Source organism: Bidens hawaiensis, unplaced genomic scaffold (genome assembly GCF_021521415.1).
Source record: "Bidens hawaiensis isolate Kalapana, Puna unplaced genomic scaffold, B.hawaiensis_p1.1 tig00030794_1, whole genome shotgun sequence".
NCBI classification, from domain to species: domain Eukaryota; kingdom Viridiplantae; phylum Streptophyta; class Magnoliopsida; order Asterales; family Asteraceae; genus Bidens; species Bidens hawaiensis.
The window spans coordinates 172483-196029 of NW_027495149.1; the positions used below are offsets into that span (position 1 = coordinate 172483).

General features: G+C 40.3%; 1 protein-coding gene across 1 annotated transcript; it reads right to left on the reverse strand.

Annotated features, from left to right (window-relative positions):
* Nucleotides 1–3089: 3089 nt before the first annotated feature.
* On the reverse strand, nucleotides 3090–6106 carry LOC143581027 (zinc finger protein JACKDAW-like). The gene is made up of 4 exons (XM_077063907.1): nucleotides 6066–6106; nucleotides 5577–5715; nucleotides 4632–5031; nucleotides 3090–4115 (listed from the first exon to the last, which is right to left on the reverse strand). Exons 2-4 carry the CDS (start codon nucleotides 5710–5712, stop codon nucleotides 3215–3217), a joined length of 1437 nt encoding a protein of 478 aa, XP_076920022.1. The 5' UTR covers nucleotides 5713–5715; nucleotides 6066–6106; the 3' UTR covers nucleotides 3090–3214.
* Between the last annotated feature and the right edge of the window lie 17441 nt (nucleotides 6107–23547).

Below are 23547 nucleotides of genomic sequence, written 5' to 3' on the forward strand. Positions count from 1 at the left end.
CTTTACCCGTGCATGAGGTGCTTAACTAATATCCCCGTATTTTAGTGTAGTGTGTCTGATCAAGTGCCTTTTTTATTTTTTTTTAATTTCATGTTGTTCATCGTGCGTACTTATACCCCTCCACCGTACTAGCATGGTACACGTGACACCGTCTCTGGTCCTTTTTACTGAATGAATTTTAACAAATCATAAGGATGAAAACCGTTGTTTATACTCTTTGTTATTATTATATCAAGAGTTATCTCATATAAGACATTGAAGGCTCTATTTGTATTATTGCAATAATTCTACGTGTTAAGTTTAATCAAAGTAACGAACATAAGCCAAAAAGGCTAGATGGTAAATGTTTAAGGAAACCAAATAGGATAAAGTTAATTATGATATCAAAATATGTCTCAAAAAGTAAGATTAATGGTATCCAGTGGCATTTTACTTAAGTTCGTTTAAAGTAACCAACATATTTACTAAATAAAGACTTACATGACTAATAACATATTTCATTATGTTATTAACTTCTTTTTGTTCTTTCTTTTCATAGTTTGTCCTCTTGATGTATTGACCCTTCATCATGCTAAAGCCTTTTGTAAGTTAAAACTTAACTACATATATATGCGTCCAAAACTCCAAATATATGTAACAATAGGCTTGCAGCTTGGCCCATGCATTTTTTACACACTATTGTCAATGTTTTGACACATGTTGTATTAGAAATGCTTAAACGTGGGTTAAAAAGTAATTTCATATATAAAAAATATGTGGTAAAAATAACGATGAAGACAATTTTTGTTAAAAATTTAAAGAAAACAATAGTGAAAATTATTTATTCTTTGATTTTTTTGTTTCTCTAGTTACATGCATATAAATCTTTATTACTCATTCTTTTGTGGTTTTACACCTATTGTTAAGGGTGATGCCCATTTGGGCGTATTGGCTCAATTTTAGAGCATCAAATCCATCAATAAACCTCCAAAACATTTGTTGGTTCATTAAATTTGCCAAAAAAAACCCAAACAAGTCGCATACACCTAAAAGTTTACTCAAAAGAATTTTAAAGAACCCACAAACGTTGACCAAAGTAGCCAGGAGAATAACTTAATTTGACCTTTAGGTCAGCAAGACAAAATAATTTTTTTCTTTTCAAGGTTCTACCTAAGTACCTTTAGCCTTTAAGAAAAAAAAAATAAAAATAAAGAAAATAAATAAAAGGCAAAGAAAGATTTTCATGGGTAAAAGATAAACGGCACACGACACCAAGAAAAACAAAAAGACGTACAAAAAAGCATCCCATGACTGAGAGTGAGAATGACATTTTTTTTGTTTAGTCCATTTCCAACACATATGGGTCCTACAATAATTCTACCTGGCCTCACTTTAGTTTTCAATCTCTCATTTAAATTGGACCTAAAATGGTATAAGTCAAATAAATAGAGTTCAATATACGTGTAATTATTGGGTTAAAATTATGCATGCTTGGAATAAACTTTTGATGTTAAAATTCTAAATAAAAAGTTCATTGTGATAATACATAACATCCTCCTTATATGTATAAATATTTTTATGTATCGTATAATTTGCACTATATGTGAATAACGTACGATTATAAACAGGGTCGGTCAAATATATCCATTAATGCTAAACTTAAAACAATAAACATTTGCATAGTGAGTGAAGTGGAAACACGATGTGACTAAATTAGTTTGGGAGGGATACATCCAATAATAATGGTGAGAGATCGGATTATGATTAGCATGATTCATATGCATGCATACATACCTAGCATACATAGTTACATACATACATGTAATACAATGCATAAAAATTTTAAAAGTAGTTAAAAATATAGGCAATACAAAATACTTTTGTTAGAACGACCAACCAAAACTTTAATATAAACAAATAATCGATAAAAGCAAGACGCTCGTACCGAGTTAAGTACAGATTAATAACCATCTAGCTATAAACAACAATAAGCCTAGAGCAACATAACAACACAACCCAGTCACCCATTGCAACTCGAAGTTAAAAGCCCGTCACTTCTCCCATGTAAGACTTACATTATTTCTCCGGTTCTTTTACCCACAAAAAAGCAATGCTCAAAAATATTATATATATTTTTAAATAATAAATCATATAGAAGTTATATGCATTAAAAGATGGCGGTGTCTATTCATAGTTGCTCTCTCAGACATAAGGCTTGGCATTAATTAGCGCAACATTAGTTACAAAATTAACATTGAGTCACGCTTCTTAGGCATCGTTTGCGTTGATCATTGGTTCATACCTACTTACTTAGCAAACCTATCACATAAACCCGGCCAATTCTTATTTGATTCAGCATATATAAATCTATGATAGAAAGTGACGATGCACACAAAAGTAAAATAATAATAATAATAATAATAATAATAATAAGAAAAAAAGGACATTTCGGACGTTTAAAGTAAATTTTATGAAAGGATATATGTTTTTATTATCTAATGTAAATCCTATTTCACATTTTATATCAATATTGTAAAGTGGCCAATTCAAGCATGAATATATTTAGCTTTGTATATATGTTTCTTATAACATTTTACAAATAAAAACATAAAAGTTCATATATATATATTGTCCTTGAGGGTTAGTATCATTTAAGAACTCTAAAAAAAGTTAAGAACTCTTAGGAACTCTAAACAACCAAACATTTTTTAAATTTTTTTATATATTAACATTATTTAAGAGTAGTTTTACCATATTATATATAAAAAAAATTTGATTACATATATTAATCAAAAGCTTACATATGTGTAAAATTTATGTACTAGCAAATTTACATAGGTGTAAAACAAAACATATATATGTATAAAAACTAATTTTCAAAATTTTAATCGTAAATATAGATATAAAAAATGATAAAGCTATACTTAAATAACATCAACATACAAAATGTTTTATAACAAATGTTAGTTTTCAAATGTTCCTTTAAGTTTTTAAATTATTTAACAGTTCTGTAATGATACTCATCTTTGTCCTAGATAAACTTATATAAAATGGTTTATTGACTTGCATATATATACGTAAAAAGCGGTTAACAACAGAACAATGTTTGTTTTCCAATAGAAGTGCAACCATAGACAAAAATTCGAGTCTATAAATACATGATTATTATGCTACATTAAACACACGTGATGAAGAGAGAGACAAATCAATAAAACAACTTATTGAAGTTCAACATCTAATTATTACTAGCGAATTGCCTAATTGATCCCATATTGGTTGGACCATAAGATGCAAAATTCACTAGATCTTGTGGCAACAATGGCCGGCCACCTTCTCCTCCCACTCCCAAGAAGTCTCGTGTCAATCCGTTGTCGACTCCACTAAAGCTCCGTTGCATCATCTTCAACGGTGCCATTGTTTCGCTTCTTGACATTATCATTTGTTGCTGGTCGAGATTGCTCACACAAGGACTCGAATTAGAAGAATTGTTGTTCATTGCACTAGAAACTTGTAGCATATTATTGTTTTTCACCAAGCTGACTGCGGTGTTTGATGTGGAGTTCATGAGGCCGAAACTAGTTCCAAACACCGATGGATTGCTCCTAGTCGATCCCATTTGAGCCGCTTTCTGAAGAAGTGTGGTCGCAGACATTGGACCAGTGGATTCGATTTGATGGGGTTGGTTCATTGAGTATAAAGAAGCTAGGGTCTCCTCTTTTAAATCTTCTGGCAATGATGTTAATGATAATCCTACCACTTGGTTTGAATTTGTAAAATTAGCCATTGAAGATGAACCATAAGCATTGACCATATCGGCTAACCCTGTGGAGCTTGATGACATGTAGAGATTTGAGTTCATACTCATTTGATCCATTGGTGAAAGATTGAGCTGGGAATTTGCTTGGTGATCTAACCATAGTGATAATCTTGGCTTGTTTTGATCCGTGAAATCGTTCCTAAAACCAGACCCGAATTGTGTGATCCCAGAAAACCCATGAGGGAAATTAGGGTTCATCACGGATTCATTCATGCCTTCGGTTTTCAAGCCGAGGTTATTTGGAATCACCGAGTTAAGTCTCACACTTTCCTCAGCTAATGCATCACAAAAGGCCCTATGAGTTATGAAACTATCTTTCCTGCACAAAAATCATAACAATCATTAAATTAAACATGATACTAGCTAATTATTTGCTAATTAGTCCTTTGAATTTTCAGATTAGTGTGTTTAATTTTTGTCTAAGTGCTCTTTGAAAGTTCCTATACTTTTAAACAGTTAGCTACCTCTACAAACAAACTACATAGAGTTTGATGAAAAAGTGTATACGCGGAATTAACTTTCGTGAAAAACCCTAGAGCTCGGTTGACACATCACCAAGCTTAAAAAAATTCACAACCTGTATAACTTCGCTTGTAGAGGTACCGAACTGTGTAAAACTGAAAAAACTAAAAAAAATTTGTCTAAAACTAATTAATTAATTAATTAAATAGTTAAACCCTAACTCAACCACCTACTAATCCAAAAGGTCCAAAACTATTGTCTTTAAAAGTCAAGTGAATTAAGTTGAAGACATTTATTTCATCATTTTCAAACAAAACAAAAAACCTAAGTTAATCCTCAAAGATATTAATTACGATAACTAGTAGGTACAAACCTGGAGAAAAGTGTGCCACAGTCACACTTGTACTCTCTGGTACCACAAGTCTTGGAATGAGCTTTCCAGTCAGATTGAACTGCATATTTCTTAGAACATTTTTCACACTTCCATTTCTTCTCTCCATGTTTCCGGCTATAATGTTTCTTGATTCCAGTCAGATCTCCGAGTGCTCGAGACGGGTCGTGGTGTACGCAAGTCTTTTCCGGGCATATATACACCTTCTTCTTTATGGGTTCTTTGTTATTCCTTTGCTTTAGCTTCCATGGTAAATTGTGACCTCTCCTATGAAGTTGTAGGTTTTGGTCTCTTTGAAAACCTTTGTTGCAGATTTCGCATACAAATCGGTTTGTTGCCATTAGCGATTTCGGTGAAAGCGCCATCACCTCAGCATCTGGATCTGTTTAATTAAAATTAGAATCAACATAATAATTCAATACAATATATAACCATTTAATAACTACAACCATAGATAAAAAAAAAAAATACAACATTACCAAAACAAGATGGATCCTTTTAGTATGACAATGATTGAGTAATAGTTTCATATTTTTGGAAAGATTCATTAATTGATCCGTACTTGAAGGTTAATGTTTTTTCGATCAAGTTATAAATGTATAAATCCACGTGTCAACACCAAAGTGTTGGATTTGAAATTGAGAAATCTATATCATCTAAAACCTAGCTAGAAATTAGTGAAAAGTTATAGCTCTAGAAATAGGATTTAATTATTGAAGATAAATTCATCTATTAAATTTAATTGTATCTTGTAACCAACTTAAACAATCAAGAAATCTTTAAATAACTTATATATATGTTCCTTTGAAAGGGAAAAATGTTATATACAATGCTTTTAGACCAGACATCGAACTGGTCGTCTTACTGATGATATATGTTGATACCGGACAACAAACTGGTCGTCTTACTGATAATATATGTTCATACCTGGGGTACCCGGTAAGTTTCTTTTCTTCTTGAGATTGGAGATGGGCTTAGAATTAGGGTTTGGTTCGTTCGGTGGCGGTGGTGGTTGGTGATGGCGATCTTGAAGCGGAATAGGGAACATCTCACCAGACATCATATCCTGATCAAAAGTAGTTTTTGTTGCTATTTTAGCTTAGATTAAGATTGAAAGCTTTGGTTAAAAACAAACAAGAAGAATTTGAAAACTAAACAAGAAAACAAAAACAAAGTAAACCAACACAGGAAAGGATTTGGTTTTATTTATTCAAACAAAACTTCCAAGAGAAGTATATGTGTTTATATATAGGATTGTGCCAAGAAAGAAGTAAGAAACAATTTACTTTTAAACACAAGATAGCTGAAAGAAGATAAGCTGAATCAACCAAAACAAACAAAAGACCACAATAATCTAAAGATGAGAGACTATTGTTACAGACAGAAAGAGAGATCTGGTAGAGTATGTATACTTACAACTAAATTGTGTTGTGTTTTTTTGGTGTTTTTATCACTAACTAAACACCAAAAACAAGAAACTCCCAATACTTTCAAACTCTTTAAACAGAATAATATTTCATCTCTCTCTCTCTCTCTTATGCTTAATTGATTACTCCTTCTTCGTCTTCTATCCTTTTATTTTAAGCCCTTATTTTCAAAGTCGGTCAGCCATAGCCATAGATATAGCAGTTTGGGTCCCTCTTCTCTCTCTCTCTCTAGCAAGGGGATATATAATATAAATATATAGATATAGTATACATATATCATGTGTGTATATTGGCTGTTAGCTGCTTGTAAACAGAATGTGTAGAGTTGTGTGTCATTTGTAGCTTTTCGCCCCTCAAATTCTTATTATCAAACCCATGTACCTTTCAAAACATTTAATATTCATATACACACATTTGCAATTTTTGCATGCACATAACAAGAGAGAAAGTCTAGGTATAGCTTGGGAAGTGAAACTTATTTAATAATTAAAAGACCATGAGACAAATAATTTTGTCCTTAAAAGGTAAACAAATTCACCTCGATTCTACTTTACTAGAAAGTATAATAAATTAGTTGATTAAACGATCGATACATATTATACTGTATCGTTTTCAAACTACTTTAACCGTATAATAAATGTTTAATATATACAATCCTTTTCAAAGTAGGAAAACTAAAGATGACACTGGATATAAAATATTATATAGTTTTTCTCCAAAATTAACAATTTATTAGTTATTAATAATGCAGTCAATGTTGATTTATAAATATGTAGCGTTTGAATGAAGACATGATCACTAATACATATTTTTATGAGTTGTAGACGCACACAATGGCAAAACTTGGATGAAAATCAGGGGGTCTAAAGATTTTTGGACGAAAATGAGTAAAAATTATCAGACAAAAACAGGTAAATTCACCTTATTTAGGAAAAAAAAAACAATGTGTTTTTTTTTTTTTGGGAGGGGGGGGGGTGTGGATATATGCTCCTCGCCCATATAACCTCAGCAAACAATTACGTTTTCTACATGCCCCAATTTTCCTCTCTACGTAATAAATAAATGGAAATATATAAAAAGGGTGATTTGTAGATATGCCATGTCATCATCACATTATTCTCATACTTTAAATAACTATATAGTGTTTGAAAATTAGGTATGAAACCAAAATTTTTGTACCAATCCTACAAATAAAAAATAGCCATAAATGCATTTCATATTCTGAAATTGAATTATTTTGCATAAGATTTTTCAACTTGCAGTGCTAATTCTAGAACAACAAAAATGGACTGCTAAAACAAATAAGACAAGTGAGTATATATTAACTTTTTTAATGAACAATTTGATACATAATAACCAGAGATATATTTTACATACATTTAGAGCATATATATACAATATAGTGCGCCATTAAACGCTTTGAGAAGAGATTATATGACCTTGAGGAGGCATGGACGATGAGCGTTTCTGCGCAAAAAATTACCAAGAATGGGTTTAATTTTCACTATAAAAATTAAATTAAATGATAGTCAATTTAGTTCACATTATTAAATTTGTTATGTTATAAATGGTTAGAACTGTAACTTCAGTTTGAACAGTACACAAACAAGCATTACATTCACTGTTCAATTAACATATCAATGCTTTGAAACCTTTGGAAAATGAAGTCAAACTTATACTACTGCATGGGAAAATTTAATAATAAAATAAAAAAAAGAGGTTAAAGCTTAGGTTGATGAAAAGAAAAAAGAACCTATAAGGGAAAAATGGAAGGAAAAAGGGTAAATTAATTGATGGGATGTGTTACTTTTTTTTTTACATTGATATGAAAAATAAAAAAAGTGAGTTGCCTTTATTATAAAATGATTACTACATAATTAAAGATTGGACCTTTAAAAGAGGTGTTGCAAATTTAGGGTTTTGCAGGTCCCAAGGAGAGAGAAGAGGTTGAGTCCGTGATACCTGTGTGTGTCTGTGGGGCCTCCGATGGTTTGTTTTGGTCTGTAGATCTGATCTCATCTGATGATACCATTCGACTCCATACATTTTTTATCTCCTTAAAGCTTTATGCATGCATGCATGTGTTTTATATGATGATGGATGATGATAAGTCATCATGAACAGGGTCCTACTATACTCTCTCTATCTATACCAATGGATTATTAATTGGACTCTATTTTTCCTCTAATTATCGACATTTCTCTATAGTCTATAGCTTTTCAATCTACGGTTCTGAAAATTAAAAAAAGCTCATAAACATGTTATATTTTCTAAAACATATTGAATAACACTTACCAACACTTGCAAACTTTTTCTTAATCAATCCGTATATATATACCATCTTACAAAAATCGTTACATTTTCACATTATCATTTTTTTCACACAATCACTTTATTTATTTTAGTATATGTCTATATGATTTAGTTTAGGGTATTTTATTAATAATCAGAAACGCTAAATATAATTTGAATATTATAACTTTTAGTAGCTAATATTTATTTTCCACAATTTTTGCCTAACAGGAGGCTTGAACTATAGTATTTACTAAATAACACCAACACATTTACCATCACATCACAAGGGATGGGTCCGTTACATAATTATAGATGTTTTAATAAGTATACATGTATTTGCTTTATTTTAAAAAAATTTGTAAGTATAATAAGTTTATTTTAATACTTTTGATAAAAGTTTACTAACTATTAGTTACAAAATAAATAAGAAGACATAACAATAAACCAACCCCCGCCACACACATACTAGTTTGTGACCTAGGACATGAAGATGATACTATGAATAGAAAACATGAGCTTTACCGACGGACAGAACAATTCATCAAAGAACTGGTCGAAGATCACCGAAAAAATTTTGTCGATGACAGTATATTAGTCATTGATCGATGATTTTGTATCCGATGGATATTTTCGATGGATCAACAACATACACGTTTTTGATAGATTACACGTTGATATTTCTCCGATCAGTGTTCGTCGTTTATCGCCATATTGGCTATTGGTAACTTGTTGGTAAGTTTAGAAGAAAATTAAACAATATACCTTTTTTTCATTTCCAATAATAAAAATACAAATACAGAATCTCGAATTCCCGAATTTTAAATTATTACATTATAAAAGTACACTATGTTCCTGTTTTTTTAGTTATCATCTATCTTTATTTGTCCTCAATTTATTTTTAATTAACATTCAAGTACAAATTTTGTGGAAAACAGAATTTATATATTCAAAATAAAACATTTTATTTTTTCTAGTCAGTTCTAAAGAATGATAACAACCGAATTCCCGCCGCATCATGCGAACTCTCACAAGTTGTTTTCAATAGAAAATTTTCTTAAAAAATGGATAGGTTTCATTCAAATCATTGCTGATCAATACTTAATCCTACTCATGCATGCATGATTAATTAAATATTAATATATAAAAAACATGAAGAAGATAAGTTTAAAATTATATGTCTTATTTTACTGTATTAATAAAAGAAAATGTTAAAGTTTAAGTGTTAATCATACATTTCTTTTAATTCCTAATTTCTTATGTCATTCTTTTTAGGTAATTATGGGTCATGAATCAAAACCATTTTGTCAAGTGAGTTTTTTTCATTATTGAATTAAGTATCATTTTCGTACCTGAGATTTGCCCAACTACGCAAATTTAGTAAATTTTTTAAATTTCTTGCAAATCAACACCTGACGTTTCTATTAAAATCTTGCTATTTTAGTACTTTTCGTTAACCTCGTTTGTTTTTCCGTTAAATTTATATAAAATTAATTTATAAGTATTTGATAATCACAATTGAAATAACGGATCTTATTTATTTTTGTTATTTAAATCTCGTGTAATACACGGGTTTAAAAGCTAGTGTATATATAAATACAAATTTTACGTTTGTAGAATCTATACGACGACCATGCATGAAATATTGACAACTAATTGCCATAAGGAGATATAATTTTGTTGACCAACATATATAGCAATAAATGTTCCTAACAATGTAAACAGGACAAAACAAATTGATGGGGTTAAAATAGATACACTAAAAGGTTCTGAAAATAAGGTTAAAATAGACAAATTAATATTTAATACTGTATTTAGTAAAGAAAATCAAAAAGATTGATTGATTAATAATAGTAGTTTAGTGAGTCTGAGATGATGACGACGGATCATACAAACTTGTAGAGGCAGAGAGTAGCAACATGCAGCCCCACTCTACTGCACGGTTGGGCTGATCGGTCGACCACGTCAACTTAATTGGTCAATGCTCATCTATAGCTAGCTCTCACATCACAACATTGTACCTCTTGCAGAGTTGCTTTTTAGTTTAGTTTTACAATCAAATATATAATCCAGACCACCACAATTTTAGAAGTATAATATATCCTTTATCATTGCATTCTCGAGTTTAAAATATAAGGAAAAAAAAATGCTAAGATTAGATAAGGAAATAAAGAAAAGAAATTATATATTTTTAAAAGTCATTCTCGAGTTAAAAGAAAAGAAAATAAAGTATTCATTACATTCTTGAATAACTGAGAAAAAGATTAAAAAAAAAAATATTTGTAACTTTACAATTTTGTCCCCATAGCAATATGGAAAAGAGAATTGAGATTAGGTAAATTAGTAATATTGTATTTTTTTTGAAAGAATCATAATACCATTTATATATAAAATCAGCCAAACAATTTACAATAGAGTGGCAGATAAATGGGTAACAAGTTGCGCCGCAACCCCCTTTTGTAATGATTTTAAAGTTTTCTTTCACAATCAGACCATATTTGACTGAAAAATTTTGAAGGAAAAAAACCTTAACTTTTCTTTTTATTATAAAAACTTATACTACCGTTAAATCATGGTTTATTTAATAAAAGAGTAAAGTGTCATTTGGTCCTTTTGGAGTTTTGGTTTGGCAAATCATCGAATTTAGTCCAAAAAAATTATTTTTTTCATATGGACCATCTACGTGTCCCAAATTTTGTCAATTACATACAAATTACTAACCCCGTTAAAATTAATCGTTAATTAAGGGTAGACATGTTTTTTTACTCTTTCTTTATTATAATACTTATTTCAGTGAATTGCGGTTTTCGTTCTTGTGGTTTGTTCAAATCTGTGATTTTAGTCCAATAGTTTCAAGTTTGCAATTTTCATCCATGTAGTTTCATTTCACTTGCAATTAAACCTGAATTTATAAACCTCGTTAAGTCTGGTCTTTAACCCATCTGCGTACCCCTCACATGACGACCAATTTTGTCGTTTTTCTTCCTCATGTGAGGGGTTGGGGTGTATTTAGGGAAAAAAGGCAAAAAAAAAGAAAAAAAAAGGAACAAAACTGTCATTCATGTGAAGGGCACACTGATGTGTTTAACGATCCGCTTAACGAGAGTAGGGAATTCGTGTTTAATTGCAAGTGAAATGAAATCATAAGGAAAAAATTGCAAATTTAAAACTACCATACTAAAACCGCATATTTGGACAAACAACATAACTTCAGTTCACTTAATAAATATTATAATTAATAAAGTAAGAGTGAAAATACATGTCTACCTGAAGAGGTAGGTCCCAGCAGAGCACAGTTGGACCCGCAGAACTCACCTTGAAGAGGGACGTTTGCGCAAGGACCAACTGGTTCCGCAGGACCCACCATGCTCAGAGATAAAGACCTTACGCGCAGTACGCCAGCTGTTCCCGCAGGGAAAGCCTCCCAATGGTGAAGTATCCCGCCTGTCCCCGCAGCTGCGGATACAAGCCATCAGGGAAGGCTACCCGCACTAATAGCAATGCTACACGCACAAGGCACTCAATAATTCAGTGTCACCTGAAGGAATGAGCAACGCGGGAATACTCCCGCCCAAATGAGCCAGTCCGTATGCTTCTGGAAGATCTTTTGTACTATACCTGCCAAGGTATGGACAAAATAGACAAGATCTGACCAAAGCAGCCCATGAACCAATCACAGGGTGACAGCTTACCGACAACAGTACGAGGAGGAGCATGCTCTAGTACTGTTTGTCACTATTAGCCGCTGCCTACTCACCAACCCTTGTCGTGGCACGCACATAGCCTGCAGTTGGTGGAAAGGGAACAGTATACAGCCGGCCTTGTCACTATCAGCCGCTGCCTACCCACCAACCAGCATGGCACGTGCGTAGCCCATAGTTGGTAGAACAGGAATATTATACAGCTGGCTGTACCTGCTTGGAAACCTACATTCGGCTATAAATACTCCAACACCTTGGAACGGTAGGATCATCTGGTATTTTACCTTCGCTAGCTATTTCTCTCAATATACACTTATATTCAGAGCAATCTAGTCTGTTTCTTCATTGGCGCCATCCGTGCATAAAAGCTAGAACTAATTCTCAGTTTTTTCAAAATTTCTGAAGAAATGGTTAACGTTACTCCGATCCCAAGGCCAGTAAGTAACCAGGAAACCCCGGTAACCACAACCCCAGCCACTGGGAGGAACACCGGCGGTTATACAAATTTTACGAACACTACCCCGGTTACCCAAGCCGGGACAAGTGCAGTAAACAATATTTCACTGGGGTTCACTGATGCCCAGTTGGATAAACAGACGACGCTCCCTCGCCAAACACTCGATCAAGTTAAGGCGTGGGCCGAAGCACGTCAGAAAGAGTTCCAAGCTGAGTTGGATGAACGTTTGTGTTCACTCCAACAGGCTGACGAATTCGGAAGTACTCGACAACAGCTCAACATGAACAGTAAGTGCGAGTACTCAGGCGATGATCGGGAGGAATCCGACACCGACGCAAACCCTCGCCACAGGGCGAAAGGGAAGCGTAAGGAAACGGACTTCCAATCAAGAAGGAATTTTGGAGAAACCTTCAAACCAAGGAACGCGGGAGGAAACCCACGTGACTTCTCCAAAACCTTTAGACCAACTGCCGCAAATGCGGGAAAGTCCAAGTTTGCAAGGGACATTGCGGAAGCAATCGCCCCGAAAAGTGCCAAACAAATGTCCAACATCGGCACCTATGATGGTATGTCCGACCCTGATGATCACTTGAACAGATTCATAGCGGGGGCAACCGTCAGCAGCTGGACGGAACCCACGTGGTGTTATATGTTCCAGATGACGCTGGTTGGAGCAGCCAGGGCGTGGTTCGATCGTTTACCGGTCCACCACATCTATGATTGGGCGGACTTTCAGCACAAGTTCAGCCAACACTTCAGTCAACAGAGGAAATATACTGAAGAACAGTGGACGATCCTCAACTGCGTGAGAGAAGAGGATGAATCTTTACTAGACTTCATCACTCGCTTCAACTCCAAAAAGTTGAGTCTGGGCGACAAAAGTGAAGATCTTGTTCGCGCCGCTTTCATCCAGGGCGCCGAATACCCAGAGCTTATCCGCACGTTAACGGGTAAGGACGGCATGCCATCAACATGGGATGCCATCATGACGGCGGCTAAGCGCTTTGCCGAGACGGAGAAGCAACTGGGTAGGGACCTTCCCCAGAGTACACATCTCTACACGCAGAGGACCAGAAAAAACAATGTTCGGATCGCCCGGCAGAACAAAAAGAGGAAGCTAGGTATTTGGCAGTCAAGGGTAAACTTTGACACCTCACCCAGCTCTCTCCCTCTTGTTGGCGGAAGGGATAACACGCACCCTTCAAGCCGAAAACACCGGTGGACGCCACTCACCAAAAGCGTCACGGAGATATTTGCTACCGAAAAACTCCCATGGCCAAAAGCTCCGATGATCCGGCAACGACCGAATTCGGATCAGAGCAAATTCTGTGACTTCCACGGGACAAAGGGTCACAGTACAGAGGAGTGTACATCCTTGAAGGATGTGGTTGAAACATTCGTCAAGGATGGAAGACTTGCACACCTTGTGGCATCAATCAAGAATGGAGGGAGGAATGACAAATGGTACAAAGGCAATGGACGAAAGCCCGTTGATATCAGCATCCACATGGTTCATACTAACATCACAGGAAGAAAAAGACGAGCGACAGAACCATGCGCGTGGAAGGAGGCTGAAGTGCGCTTCCCGCGAGTGCCAGGAGGACCCAGCAAAGAAGGCCCTATCGTCATCAAAAGCCAGCTGGGGCACTACATCACTTCACGCACTCTTGCTGACAATGGCGCCTCGTCAACGGTGATGTACAGGCAGTTCTTCAACAAGCTAGATGACGAAGACAAGGAACGCCTGGAAACGGTCTGCGCCTCGATGGAAGGGTTCGACGGCAGCACAAAAACCCCCCTGGGTATCCTATCTTTCCCCGTCACTCTCTCGGACGGGAAACACTCCCGCACAGAAGATGTGGACTTTGTCGTAATGAGGAAGCCACACCACACATACGACATTCTCTTTGGGAGAGACGGGATGGCAAGATTCAACGCCGTGGTATCTTCAGTCCACGGCATGATGGGGTGGCCAACAGCTGAGGGTGTAGCGATGATCACCGGCATTCCCCAGGTATGCATCGCATCTGTCTAATCTAAACCTAAACCAAAGATGGCTAAACCAACCATCACCGAACCGGAAGAATGGGCCTTCAATGGCAAATACCCGGACCAGGCCGTTACCATTGGCCCAACAGTCATTGATCCCACGCGCACCTTACTCAAACGCTTACTACTGAAAAACGCTGACATCTTCGCATGGACACCAGCTGACATGACTGGTGTACCTCGAAGTAAGTCAGAGCATAAGCTGAAGTGTGACCCGGCTTTTACGCCAGTCATACAAAAGCGCAGAGTAATGGGGGCGGAACAAGCTAACGCGTGTAGAACCCAAGTCAAGGAACTCCTTGACGCGGGCATCGTACGAGTTAGCAGATATCAAACATGGGTTGCAAATCCCGTTATGGTACCGAAGAATAACAAACAATGGCGCATGTGCATAGATTTCAAAGACTTAAACAAAGCATGCCCCAAAGATTGTTATCCGTTACCCGAAATTGATCTTAAGGTAGATTCGTTAGCACCGTTTCGCCTTAAATGCTTCCTGGATGCGTATAAGGGGTATCATCAAATCCACATGGCCGTTGATGATCAGGACAAAACCGCTTTTCGGACGCCCGATGGCACATTTTGTTATCAAATGATGCCATTCGGACTTAAGAATGTCGGGTCCACATATCAACGACTGATGGACAAAGAGTTCATTGCCCAAATTGGGAGGAACTTGGAAGTCTACATGGATGACTTGGTCATCAAAAGCCCTGACGCAGAAGCAATGTTGAAAGACATCGAAGAAACTTTCGACACGCTCAGGAAGATAAACATGAAGCTCAACCCGAGCAAGTGTTCCTTTGGGATGGAAGAAGGGAAGTTCTTAGGGGTCATCGTCACTAAAGATGGCTTCAGAGCGAACCCTGAAAAGGTCGAGGCCATTATCAAAATGGAATCACCTACTACCATCAAGCAAGCTCAGACACTGAATGGACGACTAGTTGCACTTAACCGCTTTTTGGCAAACCATGCGGACAAGTCGTTTCCTTTCGTGTCAACATTAAGGAACTGTTTGAAGAAAACGCACTTCCGCTGGACACCAGAAGCGGAAGCAGCTTTTCAGGAGATTCGGTCACGCTTGATTGAACTCCCAACGCTCACAGCACCAGAAGCAGGGGAGGAATTAATCCTATACCTTTCCGCCACAGATAGAGCAACCGGAGCAGTCCTGCTAGCAGAGCGGAAAGGCATCCAGATGCCAATCTACTATGTTAGCCGTGTCCTGACAGACGTAGAAACCCGGTACTCCACCCTGGAAAAATTAGTCTTAGCACTTGTACAAGCTTCACGCAGGCTGAGACGATATTTCCAGGGTCACCCAATCACCATTCTCACCAACTTCAAACTCGCAAACGTTCTAGGCAAACCCGAATTATCGGGACGTCTAGCCAAATGGGCAATTGAGTTGGGGGAATATGCGATAAAGTACAAGCCAAGACCAGCTATGAAAGGCCAGGTCCTGGCCGACTTTATTGCAGAAGTCCCCGCTTCACGGGAGAAAGAGTGCCAGGAGGAGGCTAAACCCTCCCCAGCACAGGACATCAATGATGTCTGGCGACTCTACACTGATGGAGCAGCCAGCAACGAGGGTTCAGGCGCAGGGTTGAAATTAACCAACCCAGCAGGCCAAGAATACACTTACGCTATTCGACTGGACTTTCCAAGTACGAATAACAAAGCCGAGTACGAATCATTCTTGGCCGGGCTGAGAATTGCGCGTAAAATGGGAGTGAAAAACTTGGAAGCCCACGTAGATTCCATGTTAGTGGCCAATCAGATAAACGGAACGTACACGGCCGTGAACGACACAATGGCCCTATACCTCGCACAAGCAAAAACCCTTATGCGCGATTTTAATGATTGTAAAGTCATACGTCAAGCGTAGCGAAAACATATATGCGGATGCGTTAAGCAAGCTTGCGTCATTAGCCTTCACCCATTTGGGAAAGGACATCCGCATTGAACTCCTTGAAGCACCATCAATCCCGCACAAGGAAATATGTGTCATCCAAACCGGTACAGAAACGTGGATGACACCAATAATAAATTACCTTGCAGCGGGTATACTACCAGAGTCGAAAAAGCAGGTAAGAAAACTACGCTGTAAAGCACTGAACTATCAACTCATCGATGACATCCTTTACAAACGTAACTTTCTTGGTCCACTCCTCAGATGCGTCGATGACCAAGATGCCGAATACCTCCTAAGGAAAGTACACGAAGGCATCTGTGGGATACACGCAGGTCCACGCGCAGTTGTAGCTAAGCTAAACAACGCGGGATACTTTTGGCAGGGGATGCATACGGATGCACTGGCATACATCAGAAAGTGTAGGTCTTGCCAACTCTACGCACCCAACACGCATCGCCCGAAGAATGAACTTGTTCCAGTCACCTCTTCATGGCCATTTCAGAAGTGGGCCATCGATGTGACAGGCCCATTTCCCACAGCAGCAGGGAACGTTCAGTATCTAGTGGTCGCCATCGACTACTTCACCAAGTGGATAGAAGCTAAACCCTTAGCCCAAACAACCGCAAAACATATCAAAAAATTTATTTGGAAATTTATTATTTGTCGTTTTGGACTTCCACATAATCTGGTGAGCGATAACGGCACCAACTTTGCTGACAAGAAGCTACAACAGTGGCTGAAAGAACTTCAAATCACCCACACCTTTACCTCAGTGGCACACCCGCAAGGTAACGGTGAGGTGGAAAGAGCGAACAAAAGCATCGTCGAAGGCATAAAGAAAAGACTCCTGGAACACAGATCCGGTTGGGTAGACGAAGTTCCACACGTCCTTTGGGCAAACAGAACGCTGAAAAAGGCCAGTACGGGAGAAACCCCGTTCAGCCTCACTTATGGCACTGAAGCCATGGTCCCAGTCGAAATTGGTTTGCCCTCACCAAGGGTCTTGATTCAGCCAGATGACAATGATGCGGAAAGACGGTTAGACCTTATGCTAACCGAGGAACGCAGAGACTTAGCCGCAGCGCGTGAAGAAAACTACAAGCGACAAATGCAAAAGTACTACAACACGCGGGTAAAACTTTGCAACTTCAACGTAGGAGACTACATATTGCGTAACAACGAGGCTTCAAACCAAGAGCGCCCAGGAAAACTGGCACCGGTCTGGGAAGGACCATACATTATCAAAGAAGTTTTGGGAAAATGCGCATACCGGCTCGAAAGGCTCGATGGCACTCCTATCCCAAGAACATGGAACGGAGCTCAATTACGCAAATGTTACATGTAGATCAATTCCAAATTTGTAAAGAAAAGGCCTAGAGCCACTTCTAATGGAAATGATTCTCCTTTCACATTGTGTTGATAGCCTTACCTTTATACTTATGAACTTCCCACGCTGATATGCCGGTATTCACCGCATAAATATTGGAAGAAGTAAGTCGTTGCGTGTGGAAGGCGGCAAAACCCGCATAAACACAAAACGGTAAAAATTTCGAAGGAAAACCTTCACGCAGGTCAGCCATAGGTGAAGTTTGGTCATCCCAATAAATGAAAGTGACGGTCCTACCCGCACAATCATGATAAAGGAAACTGAACATTGACCTATTGGCAACCGCGTGTCGAAAGGTTAACTTATTTAAAACACTTAGAAAATTTCAAAGGAAAAGATGAGGAAAACTTCCACGCAGGTCAGATATAGGTAAAGTTTAGCCATCCTACTAAGTGCAATTGACGGTCTTATCCGCACAATCACGAAAGAGGACGCAGTACTTTAACTTATTATCTGCCACGTTGAAAAGTTAACTTATCTAAGTACTAAAGAAATTACTAAGTTAAATCAAAATATGCGTGAAATAAACAAGGCAAGGCATTAGCAAATAATCTTTATTCCATCGAAATTCAAATATTACAAAGATTGCTGGGTACATACCCGCATACAAAAGAAGCTATACAAAAATAAAAAATCTATAATGGTGGAAAGGGATCTTAAGGATCAAGCTTCAGGACCACTTCCACCTGGACCCGCACCATCAGTAGAATGTGGCGGTTCAAGGAAAGCTTTAAGGATAGCTAGCCCATCATCAGCAGCAGCAATCTCGTTCACCTTCTCCACCACCGGATGCGGGAAGGCAGCATACTGATTCACTGCTTGGTCATACGCAGCTTCAGTATCCACATTGTAAAGAGGGAAGTTGGAAGGCGTGATGCCTTGTTCAACAAACCCTAGACCAAGCAGGAAGCCAGCCTTTTCCCCATCTTCATGAGAAGCGTTGAGGGCTGCGCTCATCGCATCGTCATATGATGTGTTCGTGAACACCCGATGCACAACCTACAAAACAGAAGTTTGTCAAACTCAAAAGGAAAAGCGTAAAGTTAGAAGTTAGGAAGTTGCGCATACCTGCGACAACGCTTCTCGAAGAAGCCATTCCTTGGCAACCAGAGCCTCCTGGAGGGCAGCTTGAGCTTCATTACGGGCGCGTTCGGCTTCGTTCTTTGTGAGGTTGGCAAGCAACACATCTTTGGCTGCAGCCTCTTCGACGCCCTTTAGCTTACGCTCTGTGTGGTCAAGCACCCCCCTCTGGTCCAAGATCTCTTGGAGCTTCTTGGCATCTTCCATGGCCAAGGCATCATGAGCCTGCTGGAGCCTCTTTAATTTGGCTTTAAGTTCCTCATTTTCGATGCGCAGAGGCTCAGCAGCAGCTTCAGCCTTGGTGGCCCTCTCGGTTGCGTTCCTGGCAGTTTCCTTGGCCAGCCGAAGCTGTTCGTTAACAGCTTGGGCAGCCTTGGAACGGGCCTCCAGACGAGCCTGAACGTCAACCTCAAGGGCCTTGAAGGCCTTCTCCTTTTCTGCAGCAACGGCTGCAAGCTTCACATTCTCCTCCCGGATGGCCCGCGCCTGAGCCACTTCAAGGCTACGCGCCGTCTTTAACTTGTCGTTTTCACGACAAAGTAGCTCGACGCGCGGCTGCATCCGGGCGAGAAGGATTCTGAGCTCGTTGGACAGCCTACCTTCCTGGTAGCTGGCCATGGCCTCCCCCAGCGCACCGCTTAGGGCGGCGTGACGCGCCCATTCCACGCAGTCCTCAGCAGTACGGAGGGTCGTTCCCCGGCGGATCTTCCACCGAGGAGCGTACACCTCGTTGGAATCACGAACTGCAATAAAACAAAAAACGGTTAGAGAAAGAAAGGATGAAAGGGATATAGGCCAAAATAACCCTACGCACCTGTAGGGTCGACAACAGGCCGATAGCCACCAAACCCGTCACCTGAACCTAAGGGATATCCATCCAAAAGGTCAAGGAGACGGGAAGGAGGCAAGGATTGGCTAGACGCCCCAGCCCCAAACGTACCTGAAGGACCGGCCGTAGTCGCAGGCGCCGGAGGAGACGTGGTGGAGGCTGCCGCGGCGGAAACCAACGGAGGTGAACTCACCGGAGGTGAACTCACAACCGTGGCCGCGGCTGCGGAAGAACCCGCAAGAGATATCACCGCCGGCTCAGTGATGGATTCGGTGAAAATGGCACTGACAGCCGGCGGGGATAAGGTTACAGCTGGAACAGTTGGCTCAACGGGATGAGCAACTGAACCAGTACTGCAAGCAGGCGTAGCCGCCTGGGTCATCGCCTCGGGTAGGTTGACCAAACCTACCTTCATGGGTCCAGAGCTGCTCCCTCCCGCTCCACTTTGGAATGCCGTAGCATCCACGCCTGCACGAAGACAAGATATATAAGTATAATGGCGGAAAGATAAGAAGTTAAAATTATGAACACTTACGGGTCTTTTTGAGCCTGAATGAGCGAACAGGCGGGGACGAACCCGATGGAGCCGGCCTCTTCGTACCGGTTACCGTCGTCGTCCTGGGCTGCTCGGAGGTGACAGCCGTTTCAACCTCCGGAGCAGTGGTCTTAACACCACCGGGGTTCCCCGCCGCCTCTTCACTCCCGGTCTCTGACTAGGACCGATTCACCGGATCGGCAGCGGAGGCAACCTTCGCCTTCCCCTTCCCGCCGGCAGCCTTCTTCTTCCTCGCCAATAAAGGACCATCTGCGGATTCCTCAGAAGACGATAAAATTAGAGGAATTCCCGCAGAGGTTTCAGCATTGACAGGGCGAGGGTTAAAAAGTTCTTTACCTGGCCGCCTGGCGCTCAGGATCTCATGGCCTGGCGGGTAGACCTCCACGAACCGATCCGCCGTCTGCTCAAGGATGGGCAACTCGTTCTCATCCAGAGCACGAGTACCCATCCAAGCGGGACCATCACTCTCCTGCGGCTGCAGGAGAGACTGCAAGTCGTTTCCCTCTGAAAAAAAAAAAAAAAAAAAAAGAAACAGTTAGAAGAAAAACCTATATCAACAAAGAAGACAGAGCATACCATAAGGGACAGAGTTCAAACCGTATTCGAGGACGATGGGAATCTGGGACGCCTCCTTCCACACCCGGCTCATCCCGAGCATCACCATCCCGGACTCCGCAAAGCGGTACACCGGAGTCTGGATCCGGGAGATCTTGGCGAACCACTCCGCCTCCTGGTGGTTGAGGGCGTGAAGGGCGGGGAGTGCTCTCCCATTCTTAAACGTCATCGCAAGGGGGACGACGCGAGCGGAGATAAAGAAAAACTCCCGCTTCCATGACCGAAGACTGCGCTCGGTGGCGCAAATCTTTAGACCCTTGATCCGGTTGACCAGGGTGTACCACCCTTGGATGCACCTCCAGGAGTAGAAGGTCATCAGGCGGTCGACATGGGGCTCTACACCCATAATGAGGCACACCCACTCGAAATGGTGGATCTTCGCGATCGCCATTTGGTGTACCTCCGTCAAGTGTACACTGTGTCTCTCCAGAACACGGTACACAAACTTCGTCAATGGGATCCTCAGATTCCCATAGACGAAGAATGCAGCGTACACCCCTATCTTGCCCTTGGGGGCATCGTACACCGTCTGATGAGGCTCCGGAAACTCAGGCTCGAAAGGCTCGAGCATGAACTTCCGGACGATGTACTGGTAGAGGTCAGTAGGAAGAGCGCACTGGCACTCGCCGGCAGTGCTCTTGTCGTCCTTTTCGGACGTCGACGTCGGGTTCTCGACGAACAACTCAGCCTCCTCGGCAGTGGCCTCAAAATCACGGGTAGAAGACATGTTTTGGATGTACAGAACAACGATTTCAGAAGAATGCTCGACGGAATAGTGAGTATTCGCCGGAAATCGTTTTAAGAAGATGAAGAGAGAAGTGAAAGTGTGGACTAAGGTGCACCCTCTCGCCCTTTATATACTCATCGCAATTAATGCGATGAATTTAATGCAGAAGAGAGAGAAATCGCAGGTGCAATGAAACTATGACACGTGGCAAAGAGCAAGCTGGCAACAGCTGTTGAAAGGACGCGTGCCATTAATTTCGCGGCCACGCGCCAGAAAAATCGCGCCCACCCGCCTGAAAAAGCGCCTGGAATGACCATATACTGTCACGTCGCCATAACTTCCTGCACGTCCTGACACTGTCAGAAGAAACCGTCGGACGACGTTTCAACAGTTTGGACTGTTCTTATCCTTTCACCAACTCTTCGAATTTCAAAAAGATTCAAAAGTAAGCGGGAAAATACCCCCTACCTTGGCAACCAAGTAACTATAAGACAAGTGCGAGTACAGTGTCAAGGCAAAACTCTTCACATACTTAGCACCCGCAGGGAATGGACGCCAAGAATACCTTGGAAGTAAGATAACTATAAGACGAGTGCGGGTACAGTGTCAAGGCGAAACCCTTCACATACTTAGCACTCGCAGGGAATTGAAACCAAGAAGGATCTTCTAGGCCATGCTTGCGGAAAGGGAAATAACATCCCCGCATAGCGGGAACGTTGAGAACTAGATTGTTTGAAGCTCCAGGATGGAATTGGTTCTTTAACATAATTGATCACTATGTTTAAAACTACCAAAACCTCGTGGAGAATCTACAAGTGAAACTCAACGCTCCTGACTTGCGAGGAGGTTACACACCTACCCGCATCATACCCAAAGATCAAGCAGAAAAGTCGGGAATTTCTGCACGTGACATTAGGGAAACCGCGGGAAGAATCCCCACGGACAACCTTAAAACTAAATCCTTTTCAAAACCCCTTGCTTAAGTCCAAAGTTCACCTCACTTATTAACATTTCATGAGAAGAACATTGGACTGGGGGGACTTGAAGAGGTAGGTCCCAGCAGAGCACAGTTGGACCCACAGAACTCACCTTGAAGAGGGACGTTTGCGCAAGGACCAACTGGTTCCGCAGGACCCACCATGCTCAGAGATAAAGACCTTACGCACAGTACGCCAGCTGTTCCCGCAGGGAAAGCCTCCCAATGGTGAAGTATCCCGCCTGTCCCCGCAGCTGCGGATACAAGCCATCAGGGAAGGCTACCCGCACTAATAGCAAGGCTACACGCACAAGGCACTCAATAATTCAGTGTCACCTGAAGGAATGAGCAACGCGGGAATACTCCCGCCCAAATGAGCCAGTCCGTATGCTTCTGGAAGATCTTTTGTACTATACCTGCCAAGGTATGGACAAAATAGACAAGATCTGACCAAAGCAGCCCATGAACCAATCACAGGGTGACAGCTCACTGACAACAGTACGAGGAGGAGCATGCTCTAGTACTGTTTGTCACTATTAGCCGCTGCCTACTCACCAACCCTTGTCGTGGCACGCACATAGCCTGCAGTTGGTGGAAAGGGAACAGTATACAGCCGGCCTTGTCACTATCAGCCGTTGCCTACCCACCAACCAGCATGGCACGTGCGTAGCCCATAGTTGGTAGAACAGGAATATTATACAGCTGGCTGTACCTGCTTGGAAACCTACCTTCGGCTATAAATACTCCAACACCTTGGAACGGTAGGATCATCTGGTATTTTACCTTCACTAGCTATTTCTCTCAATATACACTTATATTCAGAGCAATCTAGTCTGATTCTCACGCCGGAGGGTGGTCACAAGGAGGAACCCCCCCCCCCCCCCCCC